General features: G+C 46.6%; 1 protein-coding gene across 3 annotated transcripts; it reads right to left on the reverse strand.

The window, feature by feature from the left end:
* Positions 1-5,272: 5,272 nt before the first annotated feature.
* MEX3B (mex-3 RNA binding family member B) lies at positions 5,273-8,831 on the reverse strand. Of its 3 annotated transcripts, none has more exons than XM_063412454.1 (3): positions 8,728-8,831; positions 7,698-7,934; positions 5,273-6,734 (listed from the first exon to the last, which is right to left on the reverse strand). In XM_063412454.1, exons 2-3 carry the CDS (start codon positions 7,930-7,932, stop codon positions 5,320-5,322), a joined length of 1,650 nt encoding a protein of 549 aa, XP_063268524.1. In that variant the 5' UTR covers positions 7,933-7,934; positions 8,728-8,831; the 3' UTR covers positions 5,273-5,319. The 3 variants fall into 3 exon arrangements, with proteins under 3 accessions (XP_063268524.1, XP_063268523.1, XP_063268522.1); XM_063412453.1 differs by lacking the exon at positions 8,728-8,831 and adding an exon at positions 8,397-8,708; XM_063412452.1 differs by lacking the exon at positions 8,728-8,831 and having other exon boundaries at positions 7,698-8,708.
* Positions 8,832-23,877: the final 15,046 nt, after the last annotated feature.

The raw sequence follows: 23,877 nt of genomic DNA on the forward strand, positions 1-23,877 counted from the left end.
AACAATGCAACCCAGGGCAGATACTCATGGTTTCTGTAGCCCCACCTGATTTTCCTTAAGGCCACAAAAATTCAGCTTCTCATGATGGATGCTATTTCCCAAGACTGCCCAAATCTTAAAAGAGGAGGGGTCTGTGGTGCTCCCAGTGCTGTACATGTATGCATGTGCATACCTGGGGCACAGTCAGAGCTGCACGTGCTCTGTCTGCACAGGTAACATAAAGAATAATCCATACACCAAGTGCCTGCATAGTTTTGGTACAGTTTCATCACAGCAGAAGCACATCATGATAGAACCCATCTCACTAAGACTGAATAAGCTTCTTGCTTTTTAATCAAAGTTAAAACTTAGATGAGATATAATTATTTTATATATCTAACCATGAAAGCTTCATTAAAAACCTTAATATTAAGTAATAAAATGGCAATAAAAGTTTTTCCATAATTACAGCAAGTTAACACTAATGCACTTAAAAGGGAAAGACTTTCTAATTTGTGATTTCTCTGGATGATTCTATGCAGACAGTTGTGTACACAAGTACATATTGGATTTATGATCATATTTATATATAACTCTTTATATTTCCTGAGTATGAAGCAAGAGAACACAGAAGAACACAAAGTGTCTTCCCCCACCACTCACTGCTGGACAGAGCACATATTCACCTGCAAACCCGGGCCATTGCCAGGTAGACTGTCACAAACACCTAAACCAGAAATGCAAATGATTATACAGACTGAAGCCTCCCTTGCCTACCTTAGATTTAAAATACTCTTTCTTCTCTAATTAAATCATCTCAACTCAAGAGACAACTCGAGTTACAGGAAACACAAATAAGCAGAGGCAGGGTGAACAATTCCTTTTTGTTATTTCTAGATCAATTAAAAGTAATACTCACCAGCATCAGAATCCACATTCTCTTCAGTGACAACAAAGCAGCATTTCAACTTCCAAAATGGCAAGACAAGGAGAATGGACAAAAAAGATGGGTGAGCGGGTTGGCAGAGCGAAGGGAGAAATATCAAATAAAAGCAATTTAATTTAAATACTGTGTTAGATTCTTATTACTAAATTTAAAGTTTGCTTTTAACTCTCATTTCAATGGATTCACAGGGAAAAAATCTAATGCTTAAATTTAGATTTAATTGATCATTATAATTTATTTTATTAAAATAATATAGCGGAAAGACCTTTCTTCCAGTAAAGGGTTCTGGCTTTGATGTCTGATTGTTATGCAAATTCTGTCAAGTACAAGATACGGACAGAGGAATAATTAAGCTTAGGAGTTCGTATATAATAATTCTTACATATGTAAATGTACGCTGGTTTGAGATAATGGTGTGTACACGCACTGGGAACCTACAAATGTGTTGGGAGAGCCTGGATGTGCAGGTCCCCCCCAGTGCCTCCAAGCAGGGCTGGCAGCAGGGCCAGGCTGGTGGCACGTGCCAGGGGCACCCCCAGCCCAGCAGCCCCAGAGCACCGAGGAGCTCTGAGCTGGACACCCCCAGGAACAGCTCCCAGCACCGACACACGAACGCTGGACAAACAAAGTGGGCTTTGTTCTGGAAGACAAACATTGACCATATACATCTATATATTTCAAAGCACTCAATTAGAAACTGAACTTTGCCCCTTTCTCAGGCTTTGAAATATTCTGGCCCCTAACACAGGCCTTTATTCTCCTTCGGCGTGGGCATCCCCCTTCCTCTCCTGCTCCTGCACACCATATGGCTCCCGACCCTGGGACAAATTCTGCACTGATTTATGGCCCCTGCAGTCTGAGGGACTGACCTACAGCATAAATCCGGGGGGCAGAGCACATGGGCAGCCTGCACGTCCATCCCCACACTGCCCCTGCTCCCGTGCACTCATCTCTGCTGCCAAGGATGGGGGATTTACACCCAACACTGGGAGCAGATCTGGCCTCAGGGCACATCAGGGCAACCCAGCAAGCAATGAGATGAACAGGATGGACACCACGTGTGCCAGTACACCCTGAAACACCCTCCAACAGAGAGAGAGGCACACACCAGCCCTGCCAGCAGCAGAGGGTCTGGGCAGTGGAGGGGCCTCGGGTGGGTGAATGCTGCTGAGCCCCCTGGCTCTGCCACCACCACAGGGCACCAGGTCTGGAAGGCTGGGCAAAAAGCACTCATGGGATGACAAAGCAAGAGTAATCCAGAGTGGTCCCTCTGCAGGCAAAACAATTCCCAGAGAGGAGTGAACACAATTAGTTTTTAAGCACTACAGCCCATCTTCCCCTGTTGAGACAACACACACATGGAGCAGGTAAAGGGGCTGAAACAGCGTGCAGAGGCTGAGAAGGCAGCCAGAGCCATGGACCAAGAGGGGATTGCCTTTGTTTCTGCCACAGTCTGAAAAGAAACAGCAAGTCCTGTAAGATGACCATGGACAAGGAGGCCAGTTGGATTTACTGACAGGCTCAGCAGCCAGGCTAAGGCATTCCCCAAGCTGCTGGCCAGGGGCTGTTCTCCAGAGGCTGCTCGCAGCCATCCATACACCACTGCCAACACCGGGGACACACACAGGATTGTACACCACGGCAAGGAAAAGGAGGAGAGCTCAGCTTTCAGTTTTTGTTCATCCTTTTTTTCGGTTTCACTAAGCTTGAAAATCAAGCAAAGTGATCAAATTCACTTTTTTATTTATAGGCATTTTCATAACTTTTCCCTGAAAACCACGCAGGATGTTTACACAGACATGAGAAATTGATTGACACATCTTGAGAGCAATTCCTAAACACCCATCATCAAGAAAATATACACATGGACTTAAACTTCCTGATGTCTCTAAAATAACTGATTTTGCTAAGGCTTTTCAGTGTCTGTACTGCTTATGTATTCAAACACATCTTCTCTGCCACTCTCTGGATTCTTTTCCACAGCATTAGGGCAGGGGGATTTTTCCCCCCCATCCAAACCTTCAAGATTCCTGAGACAGAAACAACACTCAGTGAGGGATTTTAACTCTATAAATCAGATGATACCACAACCACAGTTCAATGAAAGAAGCAAAAATCAAATCAAATCAAACAAAGAGATCCCATCATCCCCTGCCGCATCCTCCCTCCTCCCCCTTCCCACCCAACCAGCAGCTCTGGAGTCCATAAAGGAGATGGGAGCAGAGCAGCTCTGCCCATACACTGCTAAGCACAAAGTAAATCCTACGAAATATGCCACGCGCTCTGCGTGTCCTTTGTTTTCATTCACCCACTGAAAGGGCAATGGCAAGCTCAAAGAGAAACGTTCAGTGATGTGCAGCACCTTCTGCACTCTGCTCTAGCACGCCTCAGCCAACAGCCTGAGCAATCCCATGGATTCATTGCCATGGACCTCCCTGAGCAATCCTGGGGCTCGCCCGGTGTCCGCGGGCTCGGCGGAGCTCCCCTCGCCCCAACGCCGCTGCGGGCACCAGCACAGCCAAACCAACTGTACACGGCAGTAAATCCTCTATCCAAATAAGCTTGTCGACACCAATTCCTCCAGCCACAACTGTAAACACCAAGAAGCACTGTCAAGGACTCGGGGAGGCGACTGCAGCCCTTGCTCTGCTCCAGGAATAACAAGTTTGGGATGCGGTGCTGAGGGCCTGGGCAGGGCAGAGCCAGGAGCCTCCATCAGCACAAAGGAGCTTCCCCTGCTCCCTCCTTCAGCTCCTTTTCACTTTCCTACTTCCCATGTTTTGCCTGTCAAAAGTAACAATTCACACAAATCCAAGCACGTTTCATTACTAAAAATTATAAAATATTAGTATTTTGTGCTGTGAAAAACCCCAGCAACATAACACATATTAAAAAAACCCCAAATTTTTTTTTTCCATAAAAACATATTATAAGGTATGATAGCTGACAGGATTATTCTGGAAGCCTGAATGAGTTCCAGCAACATTAGCATGACACAATCTAAACTCCCAACATGTTTCACTGATACAAGCAGGAAACAAAAATTCCAGAAAAAACCCTAAGCACATGAAAACAAATCACCACACAGAGTACCTTTTTTTTTTTTCTGTAATATTTTATTTTATTTATATAGAAATACTTAAAAAAACATGAAGTAGCACCATTACTTAAGTTTTACTTTTATTATGTAGAACTTTAAATGTCAGAAAAATAAAACTCTTGATACAATTTCAAATCTTGTCTCAGCAAATATAATATTAGTATTTGACCATGAGGTTAAAGGCCCTTTATCATAAAATAAAATATACTTTGTTTTTAAACTTTGCTCAGTAAAGTACATTTAAGCTCAAGTAACGTCACCTACATATACATAAACAAGTGGTAAACAAATGTATTAAAATAGAAATACTAAAACTATAGTGGTGCAACAGAATTTTTGTAATTTCCACTGAATTCTATTTATACAAATGTTAGAAAGCTTCAACAGTTCCTTTTGACATATGTTTATACATTTCCATTTTTGTAATAATATAGAATAAAATATGCTTTATATCACTGAATAGAAAATATGCTGGGTGAAGCAGATTTAAAAGATTTTTTTCTGAACCTATAAAATCTCCATCCCAACAGAATACTGTTCAAAGCATTACACATTTTATGGTTTGTAATTCTGTTCACAATTGTGTGATATTAAAATAATACAGTGTTCTTTGCCATAAGGCCATACTAAAATAAAAAAGATTTAACCCAGCTACAAAAAGTTCACTGAACTTAAATTAAAATACTTGTAAACATCTTTGCAATATGAAATATAATTTTTCAAGTCAAAAAAGAATAAAATACTTCAATCTGTATTAATGCAATTTATCTTTAAAACCTTTAAACGTTTTTAATATATATAAGAGATATGTTACAGTTTTGTTGGTTTTTTTTTTTCTTTTTTCTTTTTTAAAGTCTGATAAAGCTGCAGTATCATGGTTTTTCACAGGAACTTCTTGCCCTTTCAAGAACATTCAGAAAAGTATCCACCCATAGATTTAATTATTTTGTAATAAGCATCCTAGAACTACCAGCACGTTTTACTAACAGTCCACACACCATTGTCATCATCATAAGCATCTTCTACTTTCAATTTTTTTTTCCTTTTTTTTTTTTTCGTCCGTTCGTTTGTTTATAAAAAAAGGGGAGTTTTGGAAGCTTCGTATTAAAGTACAGTGTAAAAACTAGCCTAGCACTAGAATGGAGTCGCCCGTTATTATTTATAGCATGCACCCGCTGTCACACCACCCCCCAGCCCTCCCCCGGCCGCAGCCCGCACCGCTCGGCGGGCGGCGGCCCCGGCCCCGCGGGCCCCCCCGCTTCGTGCCCGGCCCGGGCCCCCCGGCCCACGGCGCTCAGGAGAAGATGCGGATGGCCTGGGTGACGGCGCTGTGGCACACGGGGCACTGCGGCTCCGTCTTCTCGCAGATGCGGTTGGCGCACTCCATGCAGAAGAGGTTGTGGCCGCAGGGCACCAGAGCCGCGATCACCTCGCTCTCGAAGCACACCGAGCAGTCGCGGCTGCCCTTCCGCCGCACGCCAGAGGAGGAGCAGGAGGAGCTGGACGAGGAGCTGGACGAGGAGGAGGAGGAGGCGGAGGAGTCGGAGGGCAGCCCGGGCAGGTGGGCGCCCAGCCCGTTGGCGTACAGCGGGTAGGAGGCGGCCAGCAGGCGCCCGCCGGGGTCGCTGCGCACCCGGCGCGCCAGCGGGTGCTCGGTGCCGGCCGCGCTGCCGTGCAGGGGCGGGGAGAGCCGCGCCGGGGGCGGGGCGGCGCCGCGCCGGGGGCCGCTCACCAGCAGCGCCAGGTTGGCATTGGCGGGCGCGGCGCCCGGGAAGGCGGCGGCGGCGGCGGGCGAGGGCGCGGGCGAGGGCGGCGCGGCGGGGCCGCGCTCGAACTGCGGCCAGAGGAGGGCGGCCCCGGGCGGCGGGGCGGGCGCCAGGTCGAAGCCGGGCGGCGAGTCGAAGGGCAGCTCGGAGCAGCAGTCCGGGGAGGAGAGGACGTCGCCGCCGCCCCCGCCGTACACGTAGCCGTTGGCGCTGTTGTTGTTGTTGTTGCCGTTGTGCGAGAAGCTCAGCGCCGGGCTCGGGGGGCTGTAGTCGGCCAGGCGGGCGCTGCCGCCCCCCCCGGTGCCGCCCCCGAAGTAGGAGTCGGTGGAGGCGCTGCCCAGCGAGCTGGAGCTGTCGTTGCGGTAGTTGCAGAAGGGCTTGCGGCCCGGGGTGGGTGTGATGCTGGGCGGCGTGGGCTTGCTCCAGAGGCTGCCCGTGCCGTTCAGCTCGAAGCCCACGTCCGTGCCGTTGGCGTGGAAGTCGTTCTCGTCCGTCAGCTCGATGATGCCACCGGTGCGCATGGCGATGTGCGCCTCGATCTCCTCCCGGGCCCGGTCCACGTTCTCTGGCATGCCCGTCACCTCAAAGACCGGCTCCTTGTCCCGGCTCGGGGTCACGATGTACGTGTGCGTCTGTTGCTGGATGCGCTTGATGGTGGCCCCCTTGGGCCCCACGACCAAGCCCACCACGCGATAAGGCACCCGCACCTGGATGGTGGTTTGGCCGGGCAGGTTCGGGGGGCCGGGAACGGTGCCGTTCAGGGCTGTGTTCTTGTTCCGCGAGGCTCGGATCATGGAGAAGTGCTCGGCCGCAGAGATGATCTCCCTGCGGGCCATGGCCACATCTTCCTTTCTGCCCGTCACAACAAAGAGCGGCTCCTCCCCGCGAACCGGGGTCTTGATGTAGGTGTTGGTCTTTGCCCGCAGAGCTTTGATTTTACAACCTGGGAACGAGATGCGGGAGATGGAGGGCGAAGGGGAGGGGGAGGAAGGGGAGGTGGTGGGGGAGAACCGGTTACAACCCATTGTTTGGGTGCAGCTAGGGAGGGGGAATAAAAAAAGCACACCCACCCGAAACACCTTGCCCCCAACCCCAGGTGATCGCTGGCATCTCGTCCCGGAGCCTCGGTCACGGTGTAAAGTAATGTCAACCCACAGCCCTGGCACACGCCCAAAGGCATCGCAAGTGGCCACCGACACATCTGCCATGCAAACTGCCCCAAAACTACCCAACGTGCAGTTCACAGGATCGGCAACACAGGGCAAAAAATGAAATAATAAGGGGGGAGACAAAAAAAAATTTTTTAAAAAATTTTAAAAAAAATGGTGCAGGAAAACTGCACAGCCAGAAAAAAAATAAAATTAAATGCAAGCCCTACACACCCGCCAGTCCACATTCCTGCTCAGCACTTTCCTTTTGGAAAAATAAATCAGTTCTAAAGGTGAGGAGCAGAGGCTGTACCGAATGAGCCATATTCCCCACTGCGGATGCTATATTCCAACCCCATTGTTCCACTTCTCCACTCCATTTCTCTTCCTTAAAAATAATCCACGATTTCTAACTTTAAGGTGGAGGGGTGGGGGGGAAGCACCGAGGCTCCCATTTTCCTCCCGTTTCCTCTTGCAAATCTGAACTTCTGCAGCCGGAGTAAAGGACAGATCTTTATTATTTTCGTAGTTTTTTCCCCCAAATCGGCAGCTGAAAGTGCATCTCGAAAGTGATGCATAACACTCCTCGGAAACATCACGTCTGCTGCTGCACTTTCTTTGTCTGGGGGAAGCCGGCACTGGCCACCACCGCACGGCTGCAGCGTTCCTGGGAATGGCCAGTGTCGCATCTGAGCCGCCCGCCCGGCAGCGCGGAGGGGAGACCCGAGCCCCCACACCCCCTCGCATGCAGCACCCACCTTGTCTCCCCACTATCTCAGCGACATGTTCCGAGCTGGGCACCGGGACGCATTCAGTCATGTTCACGCTCTTTTTCCGAGGCTCGTTGTCGTAAATGGAGCCCGTCTCGTCGTTGTCCAGCCCCAGCAGGGAGAGCTGATCCAGGGCGATCTGAAGGGCTCTTTGGTCATCCAGGGTCTCTCCCCCGCCACCACCACCACCACCGCCGCCGCCGCCGCTCCCGTTCCTCTCCATGTCTGCAAAAAGCGAGCTGGGCATAGTCCCTGTGTGTGGTGCACCCTCCGCCTGCGCTCGGCTCAGTAGTAAGAGATCAGACACAAAGGAGAACCCAAGGCAGATGGCCAGCAGGAGAGAAGGGAAGGGAGGGTGGGCGACTGCTGGAGACCGGGGAATTGTTGCCTTTTGCTTGTATATTTTGTATCTTTTTTGCTTTTTTTTTTCCTCCTCTCAGTGCAATCCGGTTTATAAGATGTTCTCAGGACCCCCCCCACGACTCCCCCCCCGAGGTTTTTTCGGTTGGCTTTTTTTTTTTCCTTTTTTTTTTTTTTTTGTCGGCTGGGGGTGGGGTGGGGGGGGTGGGAAGAGGATAAGCGAGAGGAGCTCCGATGGCTTCCCCCCCTCGAGTTCCTCGCCGGCCACAATGCCAAGCGGCGGCAGCGTTTCTTTAAGGAGCCCCTCCCAGGCTCCACTCCACTCACTCAGCGTTTTTTTTTTCCTGCTCTCCCCTCCTCTGTCTGAGGCTCTGCTGCAGCCAGACGGCTCTGGAGAGGCGGGCGGGCGCGGGGCGGGGAGCGGGGGCCGCGCCGGGCGCCGCGGCGTAAGCGCCGCTCGCTGTCACCGCGCGCCGCCGCCGCGCGCCGCGATTGGCCGGGGCGGCGCGGAGGGGCCGGGCTGCCCCCCCGGCCCGGCCCGGCCCGGCCCGGCCCCGCTCTTTGTTGTCGGCTGCCGAACAATGCCGGGCCCCGGCCCCGCCGGCCGCTGCTTCCCCCTCCCCGCCCCGCGCCCCCGAGCGCCCGCCGCCAGCCCCACCTGAGCGCCGGCGGAGGGGGCTGCGCTTGGGGTGCGTTTTTGCGGCGGGGGGGGGGGGTGTTGATCTGGGGGGTGTGGGGGGGCGCGGTGCCCTTTGTGCGCCGCCGGGCTCGGGAGCGGCGGCGCTACCGCCGCTCGCCGGCAGCGCCGCAGAACCCCCGGCACCGGCACCGCCCCCGCACCGGCCCCGGCCCCGGCCCCGGCCCCGCGCCGGCAGCGCCGCCGCCCCTTCACCGGCCCCGCGGGCGGCGGCCGCGGGCGCGCGGAACCCCCCGCCGGCTCCCGCCCGGCGCGCGCCCCGCGCCTGCGCGCCCCTCCCGCCCCGCCCCGGCGCGCGCAGTGCGCCCGCGCGGGGCCCTCAGCCCGCTCCGCCCTGCGCTGCCTTCAGCTCGGCCCTCAGCCCGCTCCGCCCGCTCCGCCCTGCCCTCAGCCCGCTCCGCCCGGCCCTGCCCTCAGCTCGGCCCTCAGCCCGCTCCGCCCGGCCCTCAGCCCGCGGGCCCGTGCTGCTGCGGCGCCTCCCGGCCCGCCCTGCGGGCGCTGCAGCCCCGGCGGGCGCGGGGTCGGAGCCGGGGGAGCCGCGGCCCCGCCCTGCCCGGCTCGGCGCTCCCCGGGCGCGGGGTGACGGCCGTGCCCCGAGCGCAGCCGTGTCCCGCTGCCGGCCTGCGGCCCCCGGCAGCGCCTGCCGGGATGGGCGGCTCCGGGCTGGTGCGCGGTGACACCTCGGTCCCAGCTCCCCGCGTTTGTGCTCATAAAGAGCCCCAAGGGTGGGAACGCCTCCCGCACAGCTGCTCCAGCGTGCCTGCATCTTACACCCGTTTTGCTAAACCACTAGGAAATAAATCACCTCTGCCTCTTCCTTGGGCCTTGTATTACCAAAAGACTTTATTTCACCTCTACTACCAGAGGACCCTTCAACCAGCAAAACTGGGGGGTTTTGGTCAAGTACTCTGTCACAGAGACCTCCCTTGGTGGGGGGATTAGGCATGAAAGTGCCCTCACCGCTGTCCTACGAACACCACCCTCACATTGGATTTCTCTGGCTCTTCTCCGTGTGTCTATAAACATCCATACTCAGTCCTTGCCAGCTGTCAGGCACAAAACACTGATTTTTTCTGAGTAATCATATAAGCAATTGTTTCCCAGTATCAGGTGTGACAGGGACAGACGTTTACAAGTGCACCCAGTTCTGTTTAGCCAGCTGCCTGTACAAACAAGTGTAACGAGTCACAGGTAATTGTTTACACACAGTGTTTATTGCAAATTACTGTCACTTCGTCAGGATGTTTGAATGTTGTATAACAAAGCTCCAGTGGATTGTTTTCTAGCAAGGGTACACACTGGTGATGTGCTTTCCTAAGTGCTGAGGTTTTCCCATCAACTAAAAAACCTGAAGTTTCATATTTAAAAGATAACTTACTCTACAGATTTACTTCCACAGGCAGCAGTGTTGGTTTTCATAGGGTAAACAAGAGGTTACTGATAAGTGCTCAAGGACCCATAAAACTTAAACCAATATAATAATACTCTTTATTATTAAATAAAATAATAATTTTAAGAAGTCTGCTTCTTTGCAATCTTTTTAATTCAAGGAGTCTAATATCTGTGAGACAGAACATCACTGTACCCATTTACCAGACAGGGGCAGGACAGGACAGAGATGAGATGAGGGAAAGACACATCAGTGTAGAGGATTAGTGTTGTTGGAGTCCAGCAGTGAGAGTAATAAATACTGAAATGCGAAGCTATGAGGAGAGTGCTTGGGTTTTGCTGGGATTTTACCTGTTCTTTGTTTTGTTTCTTCACCTGACTTATCACTTTTTTTCTCCCTTCCCCTTCCTACCCCATCTGCTTAAACCAATCACTGTACTGTGATCTGAACGGGGAGAAAAAGGGAAACAAGTTATCTTCAGGTTTATGTTCCTCTATAGAAAAAAAAAAATCCCAAAGCAAGATTCCAGACAGAGCTGACATTATTTTTAATGTTAAGCCAGAAGCTCTAATTAAGAATGCTAAAAATGCATTTCAGAATGAGCACCATACTTCCAGGGAGCAGGAGGAGAAAAAGATGCATTTCTGGGAGACTAAGCCTGCACTGGTGTTCCAGGAGCCCCATGAATCCTGTGGAATGCTCCAACATCTCAAGCACTATTACATTTTACTATTTTGGAAGACATTTAAGAGCAAACTATGGGGAATAATAACAATTAAAAAGTTATACTGGTGTACCTTAAAACCCCCTTGCACCAGCAGCGCAGCCCCCGGGGAGCACAGCAGCTATGCAGTAGTATGTTCATATGGCAACAAGCAACGTGCTCCAGATTTGTACAAATCTACTCCCTCCACAAAAGTATTGCTTCAGAATAACTTAATCAGGTCTAAATTAAAGTGTTATCTATCTACAGAAAGCCTTTCGTTCCATAAAACCTTGAAACATGCACAGAATTAAACTCCATCTCTGGGGGAGAGACCAACCATCTACCTAGCAATTTACAGCAACTTAACAAAAGCAGGAAGGGAGGATATATTACAGGCAAATACAGGACTCGTTGCAGGAGGAGTGTAATTCTCAGTCCTTTTAGTTTCTCTCTGTTATCATTTCCCATTTGTGACAGAAGTAATAAAACTTCCTTCCTCCAACCTTTATTTAATTAAAGTGTAAGGTCTTTGGGGCAGTGAGCTTACTGTGTGTGTATATATACAGCACCCAGCATGAAGAGGTCATGAATTCATCTCAGACCTTTAAATACTCCTCTAAACACAAAGCATTAACAATAATAAAAATAGGATATAATTTTCATTTAGAATAGATGAGTCTTCTGGTTTTGATTATCACAAAGAATAAATTACATGCATCTCAGGGAATAATTAAATTAAGGGTTAAGGGAAAGTATTTCATACCAGAGACTTGTAACTGCTCTATTCTGATCTTTTACACCTAAGGACACTGCTGCCCACTGTTACAGCATTTACTCAAAATTCTTATTTGTCATAATATTACAAAATAATGTCCCAAATTCCACAGGCCAGCCCATCAGTAAGTGTAGGGGTATGGTTTATTCTGAGGCAGTGCATGTGATTACTGTGATACCATACCCAAATTAACCTTTTGCATGTGCAATAAACTGCAATTAGCAATCTGCAGACAAATGACAAGTTCCTTCGTTTCCTGTAATATGCAGCAATACACAAGCCAGATTTCCTATTGAATCCCATATTAACCTACATTTGGTGGCAGTGAAATCTCAGAGCACCGTGTCAGAATCTATCATCTTTCAGTGATGTCAGCTCCACCTCTTGACAGTTCTAGACGAGATGTTTATAAACAACTCATCCATAATCTGACCAATTTCAGCTGAAAAATGTTTATCCTTTTTTCACCAGTTGTTCCAGCCACTTTGAATGCTTTTACTTAGGGATGGGCCGAGCTCTCAAAGCAGTGTGGTTGTGTGAATAAACGACAAGAAATAAAATGGAGGTTGAGTAGTGAGTGGCTTTGTGATGCCTCTCTGAGCTGGTAGGAGGCTCAGGGGTAGGGAAGCTGCAGAAGTGCCTCTTTCCCTTGTGATGAGGAATGTCACATCAAAAAATGCAAAATGGGAAGATGATGTTTCCACATGCACTTTCATCCCCATAATTCCACACCTCTCCCTGTTACAGAATTCATTTGCAAAATATTTTTTTAAAAACAAAGATCTTCTGGGACAAGTTGTGAAAAGCAATTTTGCTGCAAACCAGAAAAAGTCTCACACCTTTAACAGTCACCATCAGTCTGAAAATGTTGAGACAGTACCATAAACCTGAACCAGTTCATAGCAGCCTTACTAAAGTGCTTGTTTCCAATGTAATAGAACAAAAAAAGATTTTTGTAATAGGCATCACAAAACTGCACTTCCTTCATATGCCTTTGCTGGTAGTGTGACATGAGCGATGAGCGTGTGCATGCATGGAGGGGATGAACTGCCTTATAAGAATGCAGTTTTGTTTAACATGAGTGATGGAAGGGAATTCAAAAAGCATAAAGATGCCTTTGTAATAAATCAGAACTAACCAGCTGGATCACCTGCCCACTTTAACTCTCTCCACCAGGGCTGCGAGTGGCCTCCTTCAGTCATTGTTCCGCCCTGACTCCCGCTCGTGAGCCAGGGTTATCGCACGAGGTATTTGAATTAAGTGGTGTTTAACAACTGTGCCAAACAGAGCTCGAGACGAAAATCCCTTCTGCCTCTCCTTTGCTCTCACACGACGTGCTGGGAGTTCATCCTCCCGTCCCTTTCCTGCTCCCTTCTCTCCCCGTCTCCCGGCGGAGCGCTGCCCGCGGAGCCTGCGGGGTCCGAGCCCTTTGTTCCGCTGCCCGCGGGCCAGCTCGGGGGCACCCACCGCCCTCGTGGGCACTGTCTGTTCAACCGGGGCTGATCAAAAAGGGACGAAAAAAAAATTATATCTGTATGTTTAGACTGAGATAACTCAGATCTGTGAGGTACCTCATAACCTTGAGTCTTTTTTTAATCAGTTCTAATCTCTGAAATAGTAAATTATAATTAATTTTTAATATAATTTTAACCTCTCAAATTGTTAATTATAATTATGGTCATAAAACATGTACAACCTTTGCTTCCTCTCTCCTCCATCTCTCACCTCCTACTCAGAGCTGCTACATGAAGAAAGAGAAAATAATTGTCCCTTTAATGGTAATTGTTGATAAACTCCTTTTCACAGAGACTGTGTTTATATACAGTGCCTGGGCAAAACCCAGGCACAAATGCAAAACTCACAATGAACGAGTGAATAATACATCCCTGACCATAATTCCAGTGTTCTCCAACAAAAGAATATCTAATTCCTGTCACAGAATTGCCTTGTAGGTTGAAGTTCAGCATATAAATACACATGGGAAAAGACTAGATTTTAATTGATAAGTATTAATCATCATTCACTGCTGTCTCTGCAGGAAGCCCCCTGTTAAAACATCTAGTTAATATACGGTATAATGGATAACCTTGAGGCAGAAGCTCTCGCATCTATCTCTATCCAAGAAAAAATGTCAACATCAGCCTTTGTTGTAGCAAAATACCCTGACATCTGAATGGAGTTGCTGCTGCTGGAAAATTGACTGCTCCCAGTGCAATCCTTCCTAATGTGGGTCCAGTGCTTAACCTAGAGATGAGGCCAAATTAAAAATCTTTATCTGTGCACACCTGTACTTAAGAATATTTGAAATCTGCTCTGGGTCAGAACGCTGTGTTTGTGGTGCATCTCCTCCTCTCTGAACAAACACATTTCTCATGTGATGCTCTCACTGCAACCACAAAGCATTAGCACTCACAAGAGCATCATTGAAGATACTCAGGCTGTTCATTGAGAACAAAGCCATTAATGATTAATACCATGGTAGGAGAAAATGTAGCAGTATTTCTTGGCAGCTGAAATGTGGCAATGTCTGTCCTACGTGCAAAAGACTCACAAATACCTTCAGCTCTTCTTACATAAAATGGTTCTTATTAACTCTGTGGGAAGGGGAATCAAACAAATCCCCTGAACTAAAGAGAAGGAGATTTTCACATGTAAAACTGGATATATACAATACATCTCTCTCTGACTGACCCAGCAGATGCAGAGATGCTTTTACATATCACAGGCATTACTGTCCCAGCAGATGCTATAAAGTTGTCACTGACACAGACGCTTACTGTCCCCACAGATCTGTATTTTGGGAGGGAATTTTCGTACCACAGACACTACTGTCCCTACAGAACCACATCTGCTGGCCGAGTTATTGTTTGACATACTCTTCTGCCTCCAGCAGATGTGAGAGACTGCCAGGACAGCAGGCACTTCTGTCACAGCAAATCTCCATCTACAGGGAATTAAACTGCAGCTTAAACTACTGTACTCCCTGAGCCCTTAGTATGGACAATACTGACAGGGAGGAAGTGACACAAACCAATGAAAATGTGATGTTAGGCACCTAGAACATCACCATTAACTCTGCCTAAATGTGGCTCTGTTTGGGGATATGTCAGGAGAAGAAAAAGAGTTACTTGCACCCTCCTCCCATGCCGCCTTTAACAAGTATTCCTTCAGAGAAACATTCAAAGGAAAAAGGGTCTGACACCACTTTCATAGAATAGATCCAAAAAGGCAGAAGTCACTCATGACTGCAAAGTTGACAACCTTAATGCCCTGTAACAGGGACCAAGTGCTAGGTCATTTTCATCTTGCTTTTGAACTGAAAATTTTCTGAGTTTCTAATTTATTAACACCAGAAGAATTGATCTAGAGGTGCAGAAATAAAGGGAAGGGCTTTGCTTTAATCCCTTTAATTTGGGCCTTCATCTTTTGAGATCTCCATGACCTCCTCTCAGACTCAGGGTCCAATGGCAGCAGCAGCCACGGGATGCTTTGCTCCTGTAGAGCTGTGCTGCCAAGCAGAAACTCTCCAGACATGAGGAAGAAAATCCTGGGCCTGTGCTAAAACAGGATTATGCCTAGCCTCTCCCTCTGGAGTGAACTCAGCCTAAGGCCCATACCAACACATGTACCTACATATAAATAATATGTATGGTATGTGAGCCTGGACTTGGGAGCTGTCTTGAGCCTTTTTCTTTGCTTGAGTAGATGTATCCTTTATGATTTGGTACCAGAGAGAAAAACCCTCCCCTGGTAATCTGCAGTAATGTAAATCCTACTTGAAGATAGACCATCTAATTTGGAATTCCCCTGTGGGGAGTCTGAACATTTATCTTTATCTGAAGCATCAAGAGCTGTCCATTGGCAAAGGCAGGACACACAAATTCCCAGGGTAATGATCTGATACAGCACAGCAAAACCTATATCCTTGGAGCAGATTGTGGGAAAGCATCAAGAGTTTGGTTGCTCTGCCAAAGCAAACAAGATGTTTCAAGCCTCATCATCTGCTGTGCAGTTCACACCCTTCCAGTGCTATCTTTTTCAGATGCCATGCCACACTGGTTAGTGGCAATGCTGTTGTCATGTGTGACTCATTCCATTTTACTGGAAATTAGAAAACCACATGCTGCACTGAAGAACTGCTTATTTATGTAGTCATATAATCCCAGAGAGAACTCCTCCTGCCATTATTTGTACACAGATTATTTCAGAATTTTGGAAATGCAGGTTTTTACCAGGGTTCATCCAGAGGACATGAATCAACAGCACATTGCTCTTTCCAGGGTCTGTAGTGCCCTTCATACTTTCCAGTATGCCCCCCTGGAAATGCAAATGGTATTTTAGAACAGAGTACCTCCGTCATTACAGGATGCGTGGGAAGCAAAACAGAACACAGGGAGCAGTGGAACTGGAGGTGCGTTAGCAGAAGAGTCTGTCACGTATTTATTTCAGCTTTAGGCAGGTGAATTTCACCCACAAGGAACAACACAATCGATTTGGTCTTGTTTATTTTCTGTTGTAATGGTGTGCCTTTATAAAGCCTCCTCAAATATTTCTTGAACACATCACAATGCTACATTTAGTGATTAGTGCTCAGTATGAGTGAGATGAACTGGCATATTCAGGACAAAAAAAACTGCAGAGATGTCAACAGTGCATTCTTTCTGTGGATTAAGAATTACTGGATAAAAACATTAATGCTTTTAACCAACATTCTATGGTGACAACTAATCAAACCGGATAATTTTGACTTCTGAAGCACAGGTCTGGAATTATGTGTGATTCAAAGAACAATTTCCTATATTATGAGTTTTTCTAGTCTATATAAAATTGGTGTTTCTAAAGCAGCAGCACTAGGATCAAAAGTTAGATTTGATTGTGTGTTGACAGGCAAAGGTTCTAGAAATTCCTAAACTAAGAGACTGCATTAGCTTTTACAGGTAGAGATAAACCCAGTCTTATCTTTAGATGAAGAAACTGTTAAGAAGTTCCAGGCACCAGACATTTATGAAGAAAGAAAATAGAAATGTGAGCCATTCTTTTTTAAAGGTTAGCATAGCTTAAACATTCCTGAAAATATTTATTATCATAACAGACTAGACCTGCTGAAATGTTCTCACTTAGAATTTGGTCTTTGACATTGTCAGAAATTCTGTTCACTTCATCAAATGGTTGCCATGAAAAGCAGAATTTAGCAACAAAAGGAAAAGATACAAAGTAGTTAAAGGCCATTTAGAAAAAGACATTTGCTTTTAATGTTACTGACTACCCCTCAGGACCCAGATTAGAGTTCTGTTATGTTTTAAAGCATTGCTTTCAAGCTTGCTGGAAGTGTCAGACAATTTGAATAGATCTCCATTTTAATTTCCAATCTAGCAATATGGAACAGCTGCCATAACTTTGTGCAACGTGGCAAATTCAACATCCTCATCCCTCAAACGACAATCATCGAGAAGGGACTCTGAAAAAAGCATAATATGCTTCCATTTTTACTGCCTTTTAGTAACTCCCAGTCAAAATTGTACTTTAGATAAAGAACCCAACCCCTCAATTGCACTTTTAACTTGCACTGTCTACACCAGGAACCAAAGGGTTTGGGTGGAAGTCGATGGGATTTCTAGAACTACTTTTCCTTCTTCCAGCCAGCGAGCTGGAGGTTTGTCCACGTCCTTCTGACCTGCACATCACCATCAGTGTTAAAGGCTCCCAGCCAGGATTTTCCCCACAGCTGTAGTGGGAAGTTCTAATGGAACAAGTCCCATTTCAGCCTCACCAAATCTGCCTGTGAAAGCCCCTCAGCTTGCACAGCTCTGGCAGCGTGAGTGAGAGTGTGAACTGAATGAAGTGTGTCAGCCTCATGTCATCCTGCTTCTTAGCAGAAAGAAAATGTTGAAAGGAAGATGGAAATAACAATTCTCAGGGTCTTTGTTTTTGTCTTTTTCAGACTATGTTAACTCAAGAGGGAGAACTGAATCCAGAGGGAAAGCACTTTTAGAGTCAGATTAAAATCCTTAGCACTGGGCCCCAGTCTGGGACTGTCTAGACGAGGACAAAGGCAGTTCAGCCATAGTTAAGGGAATCTGTGTGTTTGGGATATGGAACATCTCTAAGCACAAGCCCATGTTACATGCAGTTTGAGAAGGAATATCTCTTTAGAGTACTGAAGCATGGATGTGTTGGTGTTATTCCAGGAACAATGTCCCATCTAGCTCTCATTCTGTATTCATTCATAGATTATATACTGTGTGCACTTAGGTAAAGCTGCCTCCCACTCCTCTCCTTAATTCCTAAAAGAAAACTCAGAGGAGTTTTGGGAATTATCACCACACACGGTGCTGTCACCAGTGCACCCAACAAGAAGAAACAGAAACTTCCAGGGTCCAGAGACCCTGTTGCTCCAGGATGCACTATTTGTTTCTATAAAAATAACACACAATTTAAAAGTCTCTGGCATGTCTCACTTGGATTGCTAAATTAACATCTCTGTTCTCGTTTCTGCAACACTTCTCTACTACTGAGTTTGTGGTTTCTTGCCTTCCACACGATACAAGCAGCTTCCGACCCTGAGATTTCCTCCCTTCAATCTACATTTCTCATGACACTCAATCTCCAAGCATGAAACCAACTCTCACTAATCTGTTTTCTGTTATCAGTGTACTCACAGGTATATTTATAAATTAGGGAGGACACACATGTGGGTAGTATGCATGTCTCTCACTTGAGTTTGCCTCTAGCAGTTGTAATTTAAACCACAGAAAGCAGAACAGAAATATTAAGCTCAGCATTTTCCAAAGGGGCTCCAGCTTTGGATGGCTTGCTTGATATCATTCACTTCTAGGCAAGAAAAATTATTTCTTCAGATTTTATCCCATCTTTTACACAGTTAACTTAGATCTCAAGGGAGCAGGTCAAGAACAGATAACACAGAAAGGCAAACAGGGCAGGTTAATTACATTTCACCTCTGTCCTCGAGTGGTTGGACACAGCTGCTTGGGACTGGAAGCAGGCTGCTGTGATCACCTCCAACACCTATTTCTATCACTTTGCATTTTCTTTCATTAATGGATATGCGTATTACTTTGAGAAAATAAAAAACAACCTCAAAGAAGTAAATAAAAAACAAGCTGCAACAAAGTAGAACTAGGATTCATTTAGAGATGGAAGCTTTCTGATTTGGAGGTTTGGCCAAGAGTATGCCCAAGTCTTCCTCCACACCCAGGACAACCACGGCTCCCTAAGCTCAGTGGGGATCTGCTGGACCTGACTCAGACACAGACCTCGTCTGCACAGCTCCTCTAGGATCACCAATCCTGCTCCTGGGAAGGGCCAAGGACTGATCCATTCCTTACACTCACTGCAATTCCTGTCACTGCAGCTCCTGGACACTGGTGGCACAAACACTTTAACTTCACCTGGCAATAAGCAGGTCTCTCTCAGCCTGAGTGCATGCCAAGAACAGCCTAATCTGCTCAAGAAATTATAAGCCATGCAGCTATTTGCACTGAAACCCCTGCAGAAACAGCCCTCCCCCACTTCCTTCTCTGCTAGCTTGCTCTTAGTGAAAGGAAAAACAATGAGAAAGGAAACTTGGGAGGGACAGGTTAGAAGCAGAAGGAAGAAGCAAAAGGTCTGACTCTGCAGACCGTATTCATGATGAAAAGCGTTTGCACAAATAACCTAATTGCATTCTGTGGGACTGCCGGGCTGAGTAAAAGTGCTGCAAGTGCAAGCAACAATTGCAGAGGCAGGAAACAAGTAGGAAAAGAAAGAAAAAGGAAGCCTCACATGAATCGGACACCTGCACAGAGGAGAGCAGTCTCACACACCCCAGGAAAAACAAATCAACCCAAACACTCACTGCTTTTGAGTTACTGCAGAAATATTTATAGCGCCTTTCCCGACCTCTGCCTTGCTTCCTGGCAGGCAACACCACAGAAAGAATCTTTACCACTGGCATCCCCTTCTTCTGCCAAACAAGAAAGGAATCCCTTCCCAGAGCTCTGCAAAAGCAGGAAGAGAGACCAGGCAGGCTGCAGGAGTGGTCTGGTCTTTGCCTGGGGAAGGATGAGTGTCAACCCAGGCACACACTCACAGGAGGGAGCGTGGGCATCTCTCCCTCTGTGATGAACTGGGGGAACAGCTCTGATTTTGTATGGATTACTCTCAGCAAAGAATAACACAGGAGCCAAGGAAGTGATGGCTTCCAACAAAATCCCTCAACTTTTCTAAATGGTCACTTCTTTCCTTTCCCTACAAAGAATGATGAGGCACCGAAGAGAATCTGATGTCCAGTAACTGAATTGCTCCATTTCCAGTGAGCTCTTTCAGGAATTCTCAAGATACCTTCTATGACACAACAATTCTTAGTTTATAAATCATTAAAAGAATGCATTTATTTATCAAAAGCTTTTCTCCTAAAATGAAACACTAGAGAGCAATTCACTCATTCCAATGAAGACATGCATTTGAATTCTCTGGGCTCACACTAATTGGCACTTTTCAAAATGTTTCCAGTTAGGTTTGTCCATAAGCATGAAAAGGAAAATCAAAATATGTCTCTCTGAGATGGGCTGATGTTTGTGAAACAAAACTATCAAATCAGGGAAACCAGGGACTAAATTCAAAGCAATGATAGTTTGAGATCATACATTAAAGATGACAGGATCTTTCTAAATCACCTCAAACATTAAACACTTGCAGTAGTAAGTCACAAACTTATCTGAAAAACACACACCACCACCTACTGGCAATTATTCATATATGTTATTTACATACTGATAAGTGGCAACAATATGTGCACATTTGATTTGTATGAACTTTGCTAGAACAAAGATCCTTCTTCATCTTTACAATTACTAGACTTGAAGAAAAATATATTCCTGTGGAAGTAGTTCCCATAAGAAGTGTGACTAGTTATTGTTTTCTTTTCAATAAGAACTTACACCAGAATAGCTGTTTAGTGAAACACCTCCCATTTAAGGTGGTTGTTTTTGCCAGTAATGTAATATGGGGGTTTTTTGGCTCATCCATAAGTTGGTAGCATGGTTCCACCAGGCTTACAGACCTTCCCATTTCACACTCACTGTCCTGGAAGTGGGGCATAAATTATGACAGTGGTGGTGTGGGGCCAGAGAGGAAAACCAGGGCAAGTGCTGCTCCTGGATACAACCACTCCTCTGCCCCAGTCACACAGAAGCCTGGGAAAAGGAGGACCATGGCTGGATTGAGGAGCTAACATGAAGAAAAGATGACACTCTCAAACATATTTTTCTCAGGTGATTCCCTGCCTTTTGCTGCAGTTCTTACCTTCCTGCCCTAAGGTTCACAGTAATGCCGCAAAAACATCCTGGAGGTAAAAGTGCTGTGATTTATGTACCAGAAAGGAGTGTTATTCATGTGCACACCACACACATCACCCTGGCTGAGCTCCCGTGACGTTTTTCACCTGCATCTTCTCAGTGGAGACCTCTCATGATTGCTGGGGTGGTGCTGCTGTGGATGGTGCCTAATTTTGGACAGGATCCCGAATATGAAGCTGATGCTGGGACTCTGTCAATGTGCAGCCTGACTGAGCCCTCACCTCACCAAAAAGAAAATGTGCCAGGAGAGCCAGGCCTGACTCCACTGAGTCACACTCTGACCCGCTCTGCGCTTGGTCTCAGTCCTGCTGCTGTCATTTCTTGCCTGAGATCAGCTTCCAGAGAGGATTTTGGTACGTGGGTGGCAATGTCAGAAAGATTGGCTGGCCCTGATGTAAAGGCTCCCAGAAGGCCAAAGATGGAGACTGAGGAGAATTGGCCCTGCAGTTCCAAGGGCACCTGCCCACACAACACCAGGTTAAACCCCAGACAAGGTCTACTCAAAAGTCAAACCAGCAACAGGAGGAGTTCACTGCCAGCTGTTGCAGTCCTGCAGGAAAAACACCTTTTCAGCATCTCATAAATAAACCATTCTATCCAAGAATGGCATTGTAGGCATATAAATAAATCAACATTTCAAAATTAATGAACTTTTATACATTCACAATTAATACAACTTATAGCTTAATTAGGGTTTTTTTTAACCTGAGTTGATTTTCGAAATATTTTTTTCTGTCAGCTGAATCCTAGCTAATCTTAAGCTGCACCAAGGGAGATACAGGTTGGATATTAGGAAGCAGTTTTTTACAGAAGGAGTGATAAAGTACTGGAGGTGCTGGAGTCACCACCCCTGGATGTGTTTGAAGAAAGACTGGACGTGGCACTCGGTGCCATGGCCCAGTTGAGGTCTTAGGGCTGGGTTGGACTCGATGATCTTGAAGGTCTCATCAACCTGGTGATTCTGTGATTCTGTAATTCTAATTATACAGCAGGTTTCCTGCTGGCAAGTATCAGACTAGCTCAAGACAGGCCTTCAGATACGCTGTGCTAATGCCTGACACTCAGAACAGACACTCTGCGTTCCCTTCAATATGTGCATTGCAAGTAGTATTTTAATTGGGCTCCCAATTCAGAAGGCTGGGATGAGCTCGTGAGTCATTTTTACAAGTTGACTCACATGCTAGAAAACTGAAGAACTGGGTGCAGGGAACAAGAAGAAGCAGAGGGTGGGTTTGTGGATTTCTGCACATCCCTGTCGTGGGGAAAAGGGTGAGTTTGACCCTAGCACCCAACTGCAGCAGCACAGGGGTTCAGCAAGTGCATTGCTCAGATGAGCCTTCATCTCCAGCTGTTGAAGGAAGGATGCTCTTGGGAGGCTTTTTTGTTTCCACAAAAACTGTGATAAGAGATTATATAAAGTATTATAATTTTGAGATCCTTTTCCTTTTGGAAAAGGGACCAGTCCCAGCATCACAGCATGTCTGGTTTCAGGGTGTTTCAGTGATTGCATTTGAGCAGTTCCATTTCAAGTCTGGGCAACAGAGAAAACAGGGAGAGGGCTCCTCCTCTCCCTTAGATGCCAACTCTGCGTCTCCAGTCTCAAACTGGAGACAGAGTTGGATTAAGTTCTTTTCTCCCTGCACATCACCAACAAAATGTCCCACAGCTCCCACCATAACCATATAAAACCCCTGATGTCTTCCCACTGCACTGCCTGCATTGCTTGTGTAACCTCAGAGCCTCAAACCATTTGCATGGGTGCAAGGGATGGGAACTCGGTCAGAACAAGGCAAGTGGAATCAAACTTATCTTCATTTTTGCTGTGTTACCTTAAAAAGTGGTAAACCCCACATTTATTCACTGAAGCAAGGAAGTGTGAACTTACACAAGGAAGTGTGAAGGAATACACAGAAACTGCAAAAAATCCTTTTCTTTATACTGAGGAAAAGGCTTTTTTGACCTGTCACTTTCCCTGTCATAACCACATTTTAACATTTTTCTTTCCTTATCCTTAGAGGAGTCTATACAATACACAAATGAAAGGCAAATTCAGAGAAGGCAGAAAATGCCAGGGCGTTTTTCATTGTCCTGAGGACAAATGCCAGAGCCCTTCTGGGACATTCAGAACATCTAGTCACTGTATCTTATTCAAGGGAAAAGCCATCTGTCAACAAACTAATCACTGCACAGATTCAGAGACAAGTGAAAATAAAAAGCCAATACAAACATGCAGATGAGGTTCCAGTCAGCAACTAGCCACAGAAAACAAACAAATGCCATCCACAAAGCCTGGCATTTGGGTCCAGCCATTTTTCACTGAAGTTAAAACTGGGGAGGGAATAGTGCAAAGTGATCTTGAAACAGGAACTTCCAAATCAATCAATATGACTGTGGAAAGATGGGCATGAACCAAACCTGGATCCACACCCTACCTACATAAGCCAGTAACAGCAGCAGAACAGAGTATGGACATAACAACTGAGCTGCTACTGTGTTAGTAACAGTATTAAAAGCCCTACTAGTTAATATTTAAACATTCAGTAACACTGAACAACTGAAGTTTAAGTTTGTGGCTGACTGCAGCCTTCATTTTTGATCAGAAACACTCTACCCCAAGGGAAGGACTCCAAGTGACTAATGTTCCTAGTGGCCAGGATTCTATCACCAGTGAAAAGTGAAGCATCTGCCCCATGTGTGGGCCCAACTCTCATATTTTTTTCGTGAGTGTCTTCTATGACAAGGGACTTGATGATATGTGGACTGAGATCTTTGCCAGTCTTCCTCTTGAAAAAGGACAGACTTCTCCTGGGTCACCACAAGTACACTTTCCTCTAGCACAAAGGCATGAAGAACACTCTGCAAAAGAGTTACTTGATGTTAAGGC

Source organism: Prinia subflava, chromosome 15 (genome assembly GCF_021018805.1).
Source record: "Prinia subflava isolate CZ2003 ecotype Zambia chromosome 15, Cam_Psub_1.2, whole genome shotgun sequence".
NCBI lineage: Eukaryota > Metazoa > Chordata > Aves > Passeriformes > Cisticolidae > Prinia > Prinia subflava.

Excerpts from the sequence above, each read along its gene's own strand:
- MEX3B (XM_063412452.1), bottom strand. The coding sequence starts at position 7,956 with ATGCCCAGCTCGCTTTTTGCAGACATGGAGAGGAACGGGAGCGGCGGC. Across the intron at positions 6,735-7,697 it reads TGAGATAGTGGGGAGACAAG|GTTGTAAAATCAAAGCTCTG; the intron begins GTGGGTGCTGCA and ends TCTCGTTCCCAG.